This window comes from Quercus robur, chromosome 11 (genome assembly GCF_932294415.1).
Source record: "Quercus robur chromosome 11, dhQueRobu3.1, whole genome shotgun sequence".
Taxonomy (NCBI): Eukaryota; Viridiplantae; Streptophyta; class Magnoliopsida; order Fagales; family Fagaceae; genus Quercus; species Quercus robur.
This window is the reverse complement of record NC_065544.1, coordinates 44,216,859-44,235,142: the sequence shown is the minus strand read 5'-3', so window position 1 is coordinate 44,235,142 and position 18,284 is coordinate 44,216,859. Positions and strand designations below refer to the sequence as shown.

The 18,284-nt window shown below is 29.8% G+C and overlaps 1 protein-coding gene across 1 annotated transcript; it reads right to left on the bottom strand.

The window, feature by feature from the left end:
* Positions 1 to 2,524: 2,524 nt before the first annotated feature.
* On the bottom strand, positions 2,525 to 5,778 carry LOC126707727 (polyol transporter 5-like). The gene is made up of 3 exons (XM_050407590.1): positions 5,482 to 5,778; positions 4,703 to 5,049; positions 2,525 to 3,741 (listed from the first exon to the last, which is right to left on the bottom strand). Exons 1-3 carry the CDS (start codon positions 5,630 to 5,632, stop codon positions 2,650 to 2,652), a joined length of 1,590 nt encoding a protein of 529 aa, XP_050263547.1. The 5' UTR covers positions 5,633 to 5,778; the 3' UTR covers positions 2,525 to 2,649.
* Between the last annotated feature and the right edge of the window lie 12,506 nt (positions 5,779 to 18,284).

Genomic DNA, 18,284 nt, shown 5'->3' with positions numbered 1-18,284 from the left:
GATGTTAAGGGCTCAAATCCACACCACCCCCCTCCCCCTTGCGAAACTTGTATATATCCTAAGTTTAGTCTTTGGTTAGACTATAATTATTCTCTTATTTAAAGAATATAAGAATTTATTGTAATGCCTGTTAGGTAAAATGGACAGAGAAAGTGGATTTCGAATCCTAGAAACTAGTACTATAAGAAAAATTATTATATATATCCATTGTACTATATTCATGTGCAGAATCCATGTGTGAGATATACTTTTTTATGAGAAATTGTGTAATAAATTTGATATTACCAAATAATTTCATATACTATAGAGGGTGTTAGTGCCACTAGGCTATCACTCCAACCTCACCTATTTCCTAATTTTGTTTTAGTAATTAGGCAAGAAAAGATGTGAAAGACTGCAAAGTGCAAACTTACAAATAAATCAATACAATTATTTGTAAGACTCTAAGTTTCCGTGGGTGTTAATTATTATAATAATAAAAAATGGGACCCATAAACTGTGTCAAGCTTTGGATGGAGATGGTCACAGGCCCAAACTGGATTCTGGATTGTATCTCTTTGTTTTGCAAGAAATAAAGGATTTATTCAGCACACACAAAAAAAAAAATAATAATAATAATAATAATAAGAAGAAGAAGAAGAAGAAGAAGATAATGCAGAACTTAGGGACTTTGAGATTCCCGGACAAAATTCTATTAAGCGTGAACTTACTGTCACTGCATCTAAAAAGTAAAAACAAATATCACATGCTTGGTTACTGTCCATTCCCGCTTGGCCATGTATTAAATAGAGTACTAAACTAAGAATTCTTTGGTCAACAAGGTGATTATGATATTGTAATTGTAATAGTATATACCAAATTGTTTGTCTGATATTTGAATGATGAGGCAGGTATTTGATAATGTTGCCTACTAATTTGCACTAATAAATCCTATCATGTGTTAACAGAGTACCAACAATTTGTCTGATATAAGAATGATGAGGCAGGTATGACTAATATTGTTTACTGATTTTGCATCTAAGAATCCCCATCGAAATAAGAAACCATAGAGTGGTTCAGAACCCCTAGAATCCTATCAAGATTTTTTATTTTTTTATTTTCCTTAACTAGGTCCATACACAGGTAGGTGTTTCCCTTATGCTCTCGTTCGCTAACAAGGGAAAATTATGTTACAAGTACACTAAAAGTGTGTATTAGCGAGTGTGTAATAAATATTGTTAAAAAAGATTATGTATTTTGTGATGAAAAATCAACAATCCTATGTTACAATGTGTTGAGTTCCTCATTTGTGTGTGTAGTATTCATCGGTGGCATTCCTTTTTTGTTTGAAATTTAAATTCTGTATTTCAGCAATGCCATGAAAATGTCATTGAAATAATCAATGGAGTTTATCAGTAAAAACCAATTATCCAGTACTTTTTTGCTATCATTTTTTAGTGGATTGGGAAAGAGTATAGTCGCACGTCACAAACTCAGTCAATTACTTTCAATAAGTTAATAATTTGCAATTTATGATAGAGACTATTTCTGAGAAGTGAGAAGAATATTTAGGCCCAGCCAGCACTTTTTTGATGTACACCCCTCATCTTGGTTTGCACCTTTTACTGGTCATTAAAATTGCACTAACTTTTTATTTGCTGAGGTCAAAATCAAACTCGAAACTTGTACATGTGTAACAAAAGAACCGAGCACAAAAAGTTTTGCGCTAACTATTTATTTGCTGAGGTCAAAATCAGACTCGAAACTTGTACATGTGTAACAAAAGAACCGAGCACAAAAAGTTGAGGAATTATACACTATCAATTAAATGATCCACAATGTCAATGTTAAGATTCTATGAGTAGAGAAAAAGTGAAAAACCATCTCATTGTTGGTTTTATTAGCCGGCCTAAAAGAAAGTGGGAAACTTTTATTTCAAAGATTAAAAAATAAAAAAAGAAGAAGAAGAAGAAAGAAAGAAAGCAATTTAAGGCCCCCTTTTTCTCTATTTTGTCGGCAATAAAATTCAATCAATCCACTTGTTTTAGTTTTAAGAGGCACCACATCACACTGATCACATTACCAAATTTCCTTGTTCACAAAAAAAAAAAAATAATAATAATAAAATAAAGAAAGAGAGAGAGAGAGATAGAAATAAAGAAAGGTAGGAGTAGGACCAAATAGACAATAACACAACAGCCATTGCTCTTGCTCATCATGTGAAAGAAACCAACCAATCAAATGGAAAATGTCATCCAATGTTAGTTAGGTAGAGAGCACATTTCTAATTGCCACTTTCCCTTCCTTTCCCCAATTATTGGAGCTCCTTCCCCCTTTGTTTTTGTTCCCAAATTCTCAGCTAAAACTATAGCTTATAGGACCCCAATTCATGTTACACTTACTGCCATTATTTGTTTAGTAGGGGCTAATTCCATAAGGGCATTAAAAAATTCGTCATTATTTGTTATTGGTATACCCCATTTTGCTTTTAATGCACATTATAAATCTTCACCAACACTTGTACACAATAAAACACAAAGAAACATAGTAGGAAATTTATCTTTGTTATTCATAACATCAGCGTTACTGCATCTCACGTCATTGTTATGATAGAAAAGCTAAAACATATCTATCATTAATACCCTTTTTTACCCAAACCCAACCCTTAACTTACTTAGTCCCTAACTGAACTTGACCGTTAGGTCCGTTACTAACTTCCTTTATATTATTATTATTATTATTCTTGTTCTTCGGAAAATTCCACTTGAAATTACCAAAAAGCCCCTCCATATCTTCAAGGGTCCTACCCTGTGTCTCAGGTAGCATGAAATAAAAGAAAAACCATGACACCAAGGCAAATCCAGCATATAAAAAGAAGGTCCCACCAATAGTAATCCCCTTATATAGCGAGATAAAACTCATAGATATGACCCCACTTGTCAGCCTATTCACTGCCACTCCCAAACTCGTCCCTTGAGCGCGTAGCTTCAACGGGAAAATCTCAGAGCTATAGACCCACGTAATGGGTCCCATCCCAATTGAAAAAAAGGCCACAAAAGACATCACCATGGTTATGCACAACACCACAGCCCACGTGACTGTATGATCAGAATGTTCAACCACCGTGAGCCCAAATCCCAAGGTGGCGAGTGAGAATATCATCCCAGCCACACTGCTCAAAAGCAATGGCCGCCGTCCGATCTTATCAAGCAAGAAAGTTGCAACCAAAATAAACACCGTTTTAACAAATCCAACGGCTACAGTAGCGAGTAGCTTTTTGTTTGAGGAAGTGATTCCAGCTTTTTCAAAGATCCTAGGACTGTACAAAACCGCTGAGTCAATCCCCGAACATTGTTGGAAGAAGTGGATTCCAACGGCTGCGATTAAAACGTGGCGAACGGCCGGCGTAGGACGGAGGAGCAGTTCTTTCCAGACATCTTCACCGTGGCTGTGTTTCGAGACCTGAACGATGTCGTCTGTGCAATTCTCGGGAATTCCGGCAGCTTCCTTAATATCAGCTAATCTGATTTGGGCTTCTTCTTTTGAGTCCGAGGTTTTGTCCAAAACTGTCTTCGCGTCACCGAGTCGACCCTGCATGACTAGCCAGCGAGGTGACTCGGGCATCCATAAAACGACGATGCCGAGTATCACAGACGGGACTGCACCCACTCCCAGCATGACACGCCATCCCAAGTGTATTGGGAGCTTTGAGAATACGTAGTTTGATACGTACCCCAACAATATGCCAACATTGATAAAGACCTGTGTATTATTAAACCAAGTCAATTATTACTATACAAGTTGATTGTACTATACTATAAGTAAGAACCATTTTTTCTTGATTGGTGAAAGTAGTTTCCATGACCTTTAATAATAATGTCATTTTGGAAAAGCAATCATCTGATTTGCTTGCTGAAGTCAAGTCAATTGGTGAAAGTTGTTTAATCAATATTATAATAATACCATTTGGCAAGCAATTGCCTTTCTTTCTTTCTAAGCAAGAGACAAAAAACGGTGAAAGAAGTTTAAGATCTTAAAATTATTACTCTTATTACTAGCTTTATACATTAATTATATAAAATAAAATAATAATTATATTTACATGGTTAATTTTTATTCACAATAAATTATTTTGGAAATTTTTTAATGATTGTCAATTATCCACAAAAATTTATAAATTAAGGTGACAAAATATGTGATTAATGACATATTAATAATATAATTAAAAGATATATCAATTTACAAGATTTATTTAATAATATTTTTAATAATCCTATATCACTTATGATATTTCAATCCACGTAAAAAAGAGGTATCATCGAATAGGAAGAGCCCATTTAAGTCACAAACTCTCAACATCAAAAAGAGTTGTTCTATGAAATTTTTTTTCTAATATACTTTTTGTTAAAAATATATAAAGATATAAGATCTTGACTTTTTAATACTAGAAGTTATATACTTGTATGTTTTTTTTTTTTTTTAGAGTTTCAACTCATGACGTCCGTTTCTAATAGTAGTTCTTTATCATTAAATTACCAATTGAGTTAACTGAAACTCACTTATATATTTGCAAGTGAGTATAAATAAAAATTGTGTAATTCCATTTTTGTCAAAGTAACTTATCCAAACACTATTATTTTTCTTTGAAAGCAAAGTAGAGAATAGAGATAAGCTGTACGGTTTTAATTTAATTAAGAGAATTATATACTATTGCACCACAAACCTCAGGGAAGGAGGTGAGGAAGCCACGAGAGGAAGCCGGAGAGACCTCAGCGGTGTAGACAGGGGCAATCATGAGTGCATAGCCGACGCCGACGCCAGCGACAAAGCGACCAACCATGAGGAAAGCATAGTTGGTGGCAAATCCCATGAGAGCAGCCCCAGCAAAGAAGATGGCTTGGGACACCACTATGGTGTATCTCCGGCCTATCCAGTCGGAGGTTCTGCCGGCGGCGCATGAGCCTATGAGTGAGTAAAGGTTGAGGATTCCGGCGAGGATTTCAACCTGTACGTCTGAGATTTTGAGGTCATCTTTGATGTAAATTATAGCTCCACTCATTACACCAATATCTGTTGCAACAAAAAGACACATACATGAGGACAAAAGGTAAAAGAGTCGGTGCATTTGTATTGATATGATGGCAATAATACAATTATATATTCAAAAACAACATTTTCCAGAGAAAATAAGGTATGTTCCGTCATGAAACATGACAGAAAAAGATTATTGAAAATAGGATAAAACTTCCGTCCAGTATTTAAGATCTGACTATTTTAAGACACGTGTTAAGTTTAGTGGAGAACCAAATCTATGAAGAGTTACCAATGATTTGGGATAAAGTACAGTGTCCATTGACAAAAATGGAAACTCACTAGCTAAAGGAAGTTGAATGAAAATAACAGGACATGATGAAAACATTTGAGACAAGTGAATTGGAAAAAACGTATTAAAAAAAATGTAACATGTATATTATTAACAAGCCAGAGATGAAGATTACTGACCATAGCCAAGTAAGACAGAAGTCATGGAGGCCAAAAGAGCACAAGCCAAAGCATATATGTTTCTTTTAGGTTTTTTTGGAGGATCAAAATCCATAATAGCCTTCTGGGGTTGGCCGGAAATGGCATTAGTTTCGGCTTTCCGGTCAGCCATATTAGTTAGCTGTAGAGAGAGATTTGAAGACAAAAGAGAGGCTTTTGTGATCACAAGGGATTTTTGCTTCAAATTTGTGGTGTTATTTTTGGAGAGAAATTCAAGTGGCCATGAACTTGCACAGGTTGAGTAGTGATTTGAGGTTCAGATAGTGTGTTTATATAGACAAAATGCTTGCATCACCATGGACTGTAAAGTCCAATAAATGACTCTTTTTTTTTTTTTAATTGAGAAACTCAATAAATGACTCTCTTAGTCTTTAGCTATGCTATTACGTAATTGTCTGTTTTTATTTTCACTGACTAAGTAAAACATTGTGGACCCGCAGGACCACAACTTGTTTAACTTGCATGAATATGATACACTATTGCAGCTGTAATTGCCGAGCGGATAATATATTTTTTTAATAACCTGTATGTTATTATAAATAAAATATCAAATACATCCAGATATGGTCCCTTTTTAATTACATAAATATTCATAGAGAGAGAGAGAGAGAGAGAGAGAGAGCGGTGAGCTTAATAAATAGAGCGGTGAGCTTAATAAATAACATAAAAAGAGGAGCTTAATTAGTAATTACTCCACCTAGATACAAAATTTAATTAACAAATCCCCTATTGGATTAGATTTTTTTATACCAATTGTGCATGTAAAATTTCAAGATAATAAAAAAATCAGTAACTATCTAATCTATTAAATATTTAAATGTCAAGTTGTTTATTTAAAATTATATATAAAATGTGAGTTTAATAAATAACATCTAACTAATATGAAATTTGGCATGCATGTATAAAAAACATGTAATCCAACATTGGGTTCAAAGAATTAATCCAATAAAAAAAATTAGGCGATGTAATATTAATTATTTACAGTATAATGAATTTATAACATATATTTTATGATGATTTTTTTTTTTTTTTTTACCATTATCTAGGGAAAATTATTAATTATTCCCATAGTACTGCGGCAAGGTACTCTTTTTTCTTACATAAATAGTAAATCCCATCATGAATTTAGTAGTGTTCTACTCTCTTACTATTAAATAATAAAAAATTACTCCATATCAAGATATTACTAAATTTCATTTTGGAGTAAATGTAATTTAAGTAATAAAAGATCAACTTTATCTATGGTGTAAAAAAAAAATTATTAATTGAGCTTTATGGAACTCATAATTACATACCTGAAAAAAGTTTGATTTTGTATTTTCGTATTTGTCTAGATTTCAAGGGATCGATAATGGGTTATATATATATATATATATGTGTGTGTGTGTGTGTGTTCATCATGCAGTGGCGAAGCTAGAAATTTATCTTTAGGGAGGCCATATATAATTTTTTTTTTTTTTTTTTTGTATGAAATGTAAAATAGTAATATACAATATTTCATAACTCAATTTTTTCACTTTTATTTATTGAGATAATTGTTAAAATACCTATGTGTTCATTTTAAAGATAATAAATGTTTAATTATTGTAATTTGTTGATATATATTTATAGATTGTATTTTATTTAAATGAAAATTATGTTTATTTTTAGACTTTCTTAAATATGTATGTATATTATCAAGTATGGGGACAAAATGATAAGATTATTTAAAAATTATCGAATTATTTGAGATATTTTAAGAAAAAAAAAATCATTTTTTTCAAAAAAAAATTGGGGGGGGGGGGGGGGGGGATGGGGGGGGTTGGGGGGGCCAGGTCCCCCTTGGTCATCAAGTGGCTCCGCCACTGATCATGCAAATGGTATCCAGGAAGTTCGTTAATTAAATAATTTTAGCCAGCTCGAAGCCAAAAAATTAAAAGGTAATCAGTGCAAGTTGACATTGTCATGACCCTAATACAATATTCAGTGACAAAAATACGTTTTTATCGTTTAATGACAGATTTGATTTTTGGGTCTTTCCGATCACGTCGCAAATTGCAATTCATTGAACTAGATGTCAATGCCAGCCCAGACGTATGGTTTTTCAATCCCTCAGATATAATAATAATAATAATGTTGATGATCTCCATTTTAAACATTGCTGTTCCAACCAAAGACAATTTAAAAATTAAAATTAAAATTAAAGTTAAAAAGATTCTCTTGAACTTAGGAAAATATTATTCGGATTAACTTTTGCTAAAGCATTTTGAACTCGTCATTCTGTTTCCAGATCCCAGTACTCTAATAATCTTTAATTTAATTGGAAACCAACAGATTCAACATTATATAAAAAAAAATAAAAAAATTATAACACCCATAATTTTCAATTATTTTTTAATCAAAATATGTATATTTAATCTAATCTAATATATAGTATATATAATTATTATGAAAAATATATGGTATAATTAAAAAAAGCAGAAGCCTCTACTATGTATCACGTTTGTTTCTTCAATTGCTTGATATGTGGCGGAATATTTTGTACGAATATCAAATTTATTTGTTATCTACTTGCCAAGGGTCAATTTTTTTATATAATTCATTTCACTGATTATTGGGTCTTTTTCTCCTCAAATCACCTTCATAATTTCATGTGTCAATACATTTAATTGGATGTTTTTAATTTTTTTCTAAATAAATGGGCTTTTATATTATTGCTTAAATTAAATGATATTTCTTATCCCCCCCCCCCCCAAAAAAAAAAAAAAAAAAAAACATTCAATGCTATTATGAAATTAAACTCATCCTACAAATTAATTCAAGATATTTTTCTCATTTTGCACAATATCATTACTAAATAAAATGTTCTCCTGTTGAAAATCTAATCTAATTTACTACTATATAATTAAAGCAGAAGCCTCTATCAAGGGAAAATTATTAGGTACTCCCGGAGTACCATAAAAATGTACTCCCTACCAAGGCTCTACCATGCATCACATTTGTTTCTTCAATTTCTTGATATGGGTAGAACATTTTGTTCACATGTTAATTAACTTTTGTAAAACTTATTCATTAATTATGAAATAAGTGGATTAGATTTCACTATTTTGTCAACATTTAAACTTGGATAAGATTTTGGTATCTATTTAAGGAATAGAGTAATTATATAACACTTCGGGAGTATTATAAACCTATATTCCCTCATCTTACACAATAATGAGTTCCACTAATTAAATCCATGATGGGACCCACAATGCATATGAGAGTGAGAAATATTTATTTATAATACACTTGGAGTATTCAATAATTTTTCTAAAGTATATAGTAGTGTTTTAGTATTTATTCAAATTATTAATGATGTTACAAAATCTAATCTACTCATTTAAAAATGAGTGGACATAATTCTAACAACTTATTTGTGGTTTGATGAGTAAGAATTTGAAACTTGAATTGTTAATTTGAATTCATAAAAATGTAGTTGGTTGGCTAACAAAATTTTTGAGAATTACTACAATTTTCAAAAAATGTGAAAATTCTACCTCCTACTTTTAGGTAGAATATGTCAATTCTTGAATATACAAGATATATGAGAAATACATTATAAATTTACCTTTTATTTCTTAAAAGTAATTACAAGTAGGATAAAAAACTTATATATAGTTAATTTTAAAACAAAAACATTAATTTTTCACCTAATAAACATCATATATAATATATTAAATTAAGCAGGATCTAAATTAGATTCTAATTTTGCTTCAATTTGGTACCAAGTGTCCTTATTATTGTCCTATAATTTGATACCAAATGTCTTTAGATTTTAATTGCATTCCAATTTCTTAGTGTCATTTTAATTATACTTTAATGTTAAACACATTATATTTAAATGCAAATTTAAGTTTTTTAACTTAGAAAATATAAATATGCATGCAAGCATGCATATATGTATCTATCTATTTACTTGTGGTTGTTTTTAATTACATATGTGTGCATATGCAGGGGTTATAAGCTATTGTTTATTATGTTCAATTGTATTTTTATTATTTGAAAAATTATCTATAATGATTAATTAATAAAAAGTATCTAATTTTAAGAAGGGTTGTGTTAACGGATATTGTAAGGTGCCAGTTAACTGCGGCCTATTGTACTTTTTTTGCAGTTTTATTGCAACTTTTAGGTTGTGGGATCAATTTTATAGAGAGAAAAAATTATTAAAACAAAATTGTAGGGTCACTTTTATGTCTTTTTCTTCTATTTATTCAATTTTTTTTTATTAAATAGGAACCATATTAATACAACCTTAACAAGCATGGCAAGGTGTTTATTAATATTTACCTTTTAAGCATTCTAGAGAATCTTAACCTAGGATAATTATATTCCTCAAAATCCCATTTGTTATATTAATAATGAAATTATATATATCTTTCTTTTTTGAAGACCAAAAAAGGGGTAAAAGGGGGCGAACTGAGTTTTATATATATATATATATATATATATATCTTTCATATATCTAAAACTTTATCCGAATATTAATTGGCCCATTGGTTATGAGCTAGATTATTGCAGTTTCAGTAAATGATATAGGCTTCACAATCTAACCATTTGATGAAATTAAGGAAAATGCTAAACTGTATCCTTATATTAATTGACTCATTGGCTTATGAGCTAGATTATTGCAGTTTTAGTAAATGATATGAGCTTTAAGAGAAGATAATTACAAGATAAGATACATTTCCACCATGTATCACAGAACCGCACGAAATGTACACTTCAACTACATCAACCATAAGCCACAAGGCCATAAGTCCATAATCATGTAACAAAGTTCATAGCATCAACTTCTCAGTTTGCTTTTTCTTAAGTCAGGCAAGTCATTGAGTAAGACAGAAACAGAGGAGGATGGGGAGTTGAAATCAAATGATTTTATATTATTTGTCAAGTTACGGCTTTAGCCAAGTGTGGTCATATTTTCCGGGTCAACAAAGATGGGCTGATATATCAGATTCAATATGGACCCACTCGTTAAGCTTTTTTATCCTTATGTTTGAGAGAGACTAGCCCTTTTTTCAATTTGCAGCCCCTCATTTTTTTTATTTTTTATGATCTATTATTGCCGAGCTGTTTTTGTTTACTATAAGCAGTTAATTTTTTCTTGTTTGCATTTGGAAATTTATAAGGTCTACCAGGCCACAACCATTGATAACTTAACATGTGTTGGTGAAAAACTTGGAGCTTTTGACTCAATGGTGATCTTTGTGCTCTCTCATTTGGAAGGATATGAGTTCAATCATCGAGAATTCAGTACTTTTTTACTCTCCAAGCTAGGGCCTTCTTCACTTGTAAGTTAAAAAAAAAAAATGTGATCGTTGAAAAGTAGTATAGGACAAGGAGCATAGGAATGGCCTTCTAAGGGGATGTAAGGTCAAGGAATCAATAATTATGAGGCATCGGGAAAATTATAATAAAAATCAACAAAATGTTAGCCATTTGATTCATAAATACTATCAGGCAGTTGTGAACACTCTTGGCATTAAACTAATAAAAAAATTCAACATCAATTACATCATCCTAAATTCTTAAAAGAAAATGCTAAAACCACGTACTATTTTACAAACTCCTAATATAACGAGTAGTTTTTGGAAAGTAAAAAAATGATGTTAGTAATGAGTACAGATGAAAACCAATAAAAATTTATCACATCAATAATTTGTAAAATAATTTGTATTTGTAGCATTACCCATTCCTTATCACATAAGCCTTAAGCCAAAGGTCATACGGGAAATCCCTTTTTTTCTTAGGCCATTATGGGAGGTCCGTTGAATGAGAGCCCATATCATAAGACATTTGACCCTCAAAAACTATTTCTATTCCAACCATTCAACCATGGACACTCGTCTAACACTTTTTGGCTTCAAATTACCTAATAAGCGAATCTTTTACTAAATAAAAACAGGCACGGTTGTCCATAGACTCCATACAAATAATTGATGATTACTATAATGCAACATTTTTCTTATGTGATAGGTTCTGATGTCTACCTGAAAGCTATATTATTGTCAATGCCTTTCTTCTTCTTCTTCTTCTTTCTTCTTTTGCTAAGGTTTATGCTTGCTTAATCATACAAGAAAGAGAGACCATGGTTGTCAAGGAACTTTCATAGGACAAAACAATAAGAATGAATGACTTTTAAAGAATTTTGCGTGAAATTTATACATTACAAGAAAGATGATAAATATATATATTACATACATGAGATAATTATTAAGACAGTAAGCTTTGATCCTAATCGAGTTTTACCCCCCCCCCCCCCAGGTATTTGTCCTCATCACACTCATATTCAAAAGAGTTGGAAACACATACACGTACACTTCTTTGACTCGTTTTATTTGAAATTTCAATTCAACAAAATTTGTTAGCTATATATTTGATATAATATCATGAAATTTTTTTTAATAATAATTCGGTGATGACTCATGTGATTCTACAATTTTCTAGGGCAGAGTTGCTAGGGTTAAGTTGAAGATATATATCATCATGCTAAAAAAATGAACTCAAAGGAAATAATTATATGACTCATTTGAATCCATAATTTTTTTTATTAATAATTCGGTGATGACTCATGTGATTCTACAATTTTCTAGGGCAGAGTTGCTAGGGTTAAGTTGAAGATATATATCATCATGCTAAAAAAAATGAACTCAAAGGAAACAATTATATGACTCATTTGAATCCATATTTTGACTTGAGAGAGAGAGAGAGAGAGAGAGAGAGGTGGGTACGTAGTCGCTAAGTGTGACTGATAAGTGATAATTGGCCCTTGACTTCAGTTTCTTATTTCTGAATCAATAGTTTTTAAATATTTGAATATGAGTAAACACCCTGTCGAAACCGACGTTGAAATTTTGAGAGAAGGACAGGTTAACTTAACATGTTATTATATTTGGAGCCTTTCTCTTTCTGATAATCTTCAGGCAGATTCTATAATCTTTCTGATAACCATTTCTTTATTCTTCTATACAGAGACTAGTGATGACAATCTTTTTGGCAGCAAGATATATTAATTGGATTCAAAGCTCGCAGTTATTATGTTCACGTGAATTGAGATCGTTGATCCAAACAGGTGTTTGATTTTACAGATTCTCACCTTCAAAAAAAAAGAGAGAAAGAAGGGGATAGCAGGATTTTTTTTTGTTTGAAAGTGAGGAACCATCATCAGCCTAATAGCTTTAAAGAACTTCATATATATATATATATATATATATATATATATGGTCTTTTGTTTTTTTGGTTTTAGATACAATAAATAAATAAATAATAGTGGAAATTTATTTATTTATTGTATCTAAAACCAAAAAAAACAGAGGACCATAGTTCAAATCTAGCCTACATAAAAAATTAATCGATATTTTAACTTATTGATAAAGAATAGATGTCTAAAGAACTTCTTTTATATATATATATATATATATATATTTTTTTTTTTTTTTCTATCTGAAACCAAATAAACAGAGGATCATAGTTCAAATTTAGTCTGCATAAAAGATGACCATAGTTCAAATCTATTCTACATAAAAAATTAATCGTTATTTTAACCTACTGATAAAAAATTGACGTCTAGAGACGTCTTTTTAGACGTCTATTCTTTATCAATAGGTTAAAATATCAAATCACTAGTCCTTTGATTTTTGTTTTGTTTTTAGATATAATAAAATTTCAACCTATAAGTTTGTACCAATATGATTGTACTTTATCATTAAGCAAAGACATGAATTAATTTTTTAAGTAGGCGAGATTTAAACTATAAATCTCTTATTTAATGATAAGAGACTCTATTAGTTGAGTTAATTAAAAAAATAAAAACAAATGCATGATTTTCTTCTTAAGTTTTTCCTCATTCTCGTTGCATACCCACAAGGGATATTGTTTTGTATATATAGTATATACACAATACTGTTTATAATACTATTTATAACTAATTCCATACTTATTAAACAAGTACTATCAAATTTATGTGAACATTTTTTTAAAAAAAAATTTTGGGATTTTTTTATTATTTATTTTTTATTATAGCCATTTGCGGGAAAGGTTTTCCAAGTTAACTTAGATACGATTTTATTTAAAAACATTTATTTAATACCACACTTCCACTACAAAAAAGGGGTCTATAGCCGCGTTTCAAAAACATGGCCATAGACCCCAAAAACGCGGCTAAAGGTCAGACTTATATTTTTTAAAAATTAATAACAACCTAACACAATTTGGTTTTAAGTATTAAATAATTTAACCGAACTTGTCAATACATATAATAGATTCATTATTCAAGAACTAAATAATAAAAGCTTTAATATAACATTTTTTTCAATTCTATCAATTTAACAATCAAATAAGTACAATTTAATTTAAAAATCTAGACTTTCAATAATTTTTTATCTATACCTTCACAAAATTTTCTTCTCTTTTTCTTAAGTCTTAACCCACTACGTAAAGGGTAAACGGCTTGCCTCATAGATTGGATAGTGTTTGACTGTTTACTGTAATCAATCCAGACATTGGCCATAGCAGCCATCTTCTAGTCACCATCCAGTACTGTCATCGATATTTGTTTCGCAGTTCCATTCTACGTCTGTCAACATATATTTATATTTTGAAAAATTAAGAAAAAGCAAAGTTTTAAAAAATTATACATAAAAGTTAAAAAAAAAAAAAAATGCGCTCATGCAAAATATAAACTCAATTAATAACTTGTATTACATATTAGCAATATTAGTCTTTCATTGTATACCATCAATGTACTCATTGTATGACAACAATTTCATATTAGTATAATAAAGATATATATGGTTGTTATACAGTCAAGTTAACCTATTCTAATCATTGTTTTCGCTCACTATGGTCCTAGGACTATAGCACAACTCTCTAGAAAATGATTTATTCAAGTATACCTTCAATGGACTCATTGTAACCCAACAATTTCATAGTACGTAGTATAATAAATATATAGTTGTTATATAGTCAAGATAATCTATACCAATCTTTGCTTTCACTCTATATCTTCCTCACCTTCTCAATCCTACAAAGTATAAAGAAATCTAATTTCTATTAGTTAAATGGTCAAAAAGACTATAGCACAACTTGCTACAAAATACAAATATCTCTCAATCGAGAAGGTAGTGATAAAGTGGTCCTTTCCCTTACTCGATCTAGGGAGTATCTGGGTATCGTCGGTAAACCAACTTAGAAGACCAAGTAAAGGCAAATAAGAAATCAAAGAATAAATTTCAAATTCCTTAAGATAATAAATTTAATTGTATATACCCTAATAAAATTTGTGCAACTTGGTTTTGCACACCCGAAAGTAAAAAAAAAATTAAGTGGGCATGGTTGTGTGATACATAGCTTATACATATTTTTTATACTAGGATTATTAAAGAAATATTATTGCTGGCCACAAAAGATAAAAATAAATAGAAGTAATTAAAATAATGGACAATAAGAGAAAAAAAAAAAAAGTTGTTATAACATATGAACAATATTAAACTATCTTACCAGCCAGCTCTATATATGACAGTTGGATTAAAAAATTCATTCAAGAGTCTCATCATGATGATCATTAAAAATGAAGAAATTCTAGGTCAAGTTTGTGGGTAACACTTAATTCAAAAAAAATTTCCTTGGTTTTTGGTGGTGGAAACACGTCATAGTTCATTTTGTTGTTGCACATTGGTGATCATTAATTAAAAAATAAAAAGTACATATATGTAAGTCTCTTTCAATATCAAACCAATTTCATGTTTGTAAGGAAACTTTGTGTCGGAATACATATAGAATAAAGTTAAAGAATATAATTGGAGAGAAATCAAGCCTTTAACTAACTTTGCCTACCAAGGGCAGATTTAGCAGTTGAAATTTACTTTGTGAAGTGTATGGGATTTTTAAATATAAATGGAAAATGTAAAATAAGTATACTAATAGTTTATGCATTAAATTATCTATGTTAATTGGTAACCTGCTCAAAGGCCAAAGCTAATATGTATGACTGCAATCGATTGAGTTAGAATATTATACAATTTTATAAGTTTTAGCTAGACTAAAATCTTGAGTTATCAAACCGCTATATTTATACATTTTCTTTGTGAGAAAACGTGTTAACATGAATGTAAAATTTAATGTTTATTGGATTTCATTTACTATTTATTTGAGAATGACGTGTCAGAATTTTAGAATGACAAAATATATTTTCAAATAGAAACCTTCTAACTATCTTACATACCAAACTCTTACTAATATTTATTAAATTTTAAAAAATTTATATCAAACATATTCCATTTATATTTGAAAAATCCAACACTTTACAAACTATATATTCGTACATCGGGTCAAAAGGATTAGAGATGGTCAAGTTAACTTAAAATTAACTATCTAAAATACTAATTAATCAAAGATAAGCATTAGCAACTTCTTTTACACAAAATTAAGTAATATTTTAATCGAAAAAGAGAAGCACCATCGATTTTATAATAGAAACACTACTTTTTATAAAAGAAAGAAAGAAAGAAATATAGTATTTTTAGTAATTTAAATTAATAACAAGGTTGTATGTGAGACAGGCGGAGCCATGTACATGGGTGGGGGGCCCCAAAATTTTGAAATTTTCGTATATATTTATGGGTAAGACTTAGGTGTTGTTCCTTAAGTTCTTCTCTTAAGATTCTGCCATATGGATTTTTCTCATAAAATAAAAGTATATTTTTAAGTGAAGCAGCCACATGGCTAAATTTTAAGCAGGAAACCTAAGGAATATCACCTAAGGTATTATACCTAAATTTTGTCTATATATATATATATATATATAGTTATTTTAATGTTTTCAAAATTTCATCTACAAAAATAAGAGTCTCCAAATATTTGAATTAGTCGAATGATGTTCTTAAAAAAAATTCATAGAGACATAACTTTGTTTTTCACAATTTTATTTTTTTATTGTAAAATATGTTCTTATATTTGTTACATATTTGATAAAGTTTGGCATCAAACCTGTTTGAATTTATCTTTGTCAACCCATTATGTGGCAATTAATAAGTTATTAACTCATTAAAAAAAAATTGGCACTAAAACTACACATAAAATTTCTTTTTAGTTGCCACATAATGAGTTAAAGCAAGATAGCTTCAGATATATTTGAAGTATAACTTATTCCTTCAAATTTTAGATCATTCATACTTTTGAAAATTCCATTAACTCAATTGATAGATTTTTTACTTACTTTAGTATAAAATTTGATAATTTGTATTGAAAATTAAACTTTTCAAAAATTTCGCTATGAAAATGGTAAAAGTGAATTTTACTTTATGAAAGATCGTCATTAAACATAATTTTGATTGAAAATACTCAACCCTTTTTTTTTTTGTTGGTTGGGTATGTGTATATATATAACTTATCAAATAAAAATGTGTGTGTATATATGGTGCGTTTGGATACCGCTTATTTTGTTAAAAACTGAAAATAATAAAAAAATATTTTCCGATTACTATTCATTAATGAAATTACTGTGCATTTGCCTAATTACACTGTTCGGACATGAACAGTGCAAGAGGCCCTGGATTAAAAAAAAAAAAAAAAAAAAAGCAAATGCAGGAGAATAATTTCTATCCAAATGCCTTCATAATAAAAAAAACGTTTGTGTGGGAGTTGTCTTGATAAATATATTAGTACCTCAACTTGGCCCCCAAAACAAAAATTTATGGCCTCACCCCTGATGTGAGAGTATCCAAAATATAAAATCCAAAACCTTCCCACACCCTAAAAGAATTAAAAAAGTGAATCCAAATCCATTTAAAAAAAAAAATTCCAAACCTTTACTGTTAGGGTTGGGTTGGGTTGAAAAGCCCATTAGACCTAACCCCTCTGTCCTTATATATAATCCAGAAACTTATGTTTTGTACATTTTTTAAATATTAAAAATTAGGACTTAGATCATTTTTCATAAATTCTAATATTTGATTGTCTTTTTTTTTTTTTTTACTATAATATTTTATTTTCTTGAGAGAATAAGAAAAAAAAGTGTGAAATCCAACAATATGTTTGTCCAAATGACAATTCAATAAAATATTATTAAATAATGAATATTGGCAAACATTACATAAAATGTAATTTAAAACCAACCCATATAACTAAATAAATATATATATATATATATATATATATAAAATATGGTCCTATTTCTATCTATCTTGAATTACTAATTTACGCAAGATATAGCCTTAAAGCAAAAGGTAAAGGAAGAGGTTCCATTTATATATAGAGGTAATTCGAATATGAGAATTAAAATGAATTCTTACTATTTCTATTCTAAATTGGAAGATATGGAAGGCAAACATCATTTTGGTTGTCATGGACAAGTGACATATAATGTCACCTTCAATGGTTTAAGAAATGGTAATTGTCTCATTTTACTAGACTAAAGTAGTTTTAAAAATCGCATATTTCCATCATTTTCTTAGAAATAGCTAGACTTAAAAACAATATAGCAATCTTTTTTTAGAATCAATGTTATAAAATATAAATTTTTAATACATAGGTCAATAAAATGAATTTGATACAAATCATAGGCGGCCTAATTAACCACGAGGTTTGAACAATATTTAATAAAAATCATTGAAGTTGAAAGACATCTTTGAAAATTTTCATTATTTTATATTTTATGTTTATACTATCACCAAAGGTACGTAAATTTGCTGCCATTCCTTACTTTTTAGAATGAGAACCTTTAGTCCTTTACTTAAATTAAG

Coding starts and splice junctions, on each gene's coding strand:
- LOC126707727 (XM_050407590.1), bottom strand. CDS start 5,632: ATGGCTGACCGGAAAGCCGAAACTAATGCCATTTCCGGCCAACCCCAG. Junction 5,050..5,481: donor TTCTGTCTTACTTGGCTATG/GTCAGTAATCTT, acceptor TTGTTGCAACAG/ATATTGGTGTAATGAGTGGA. Junction 3,742..4,702: donor TCCTCACCTCCTTCCCTGAG/GTTTGTGGTGCA, acceptor AATAATACACAG/GTCTTTATCAATGTTGGCAT.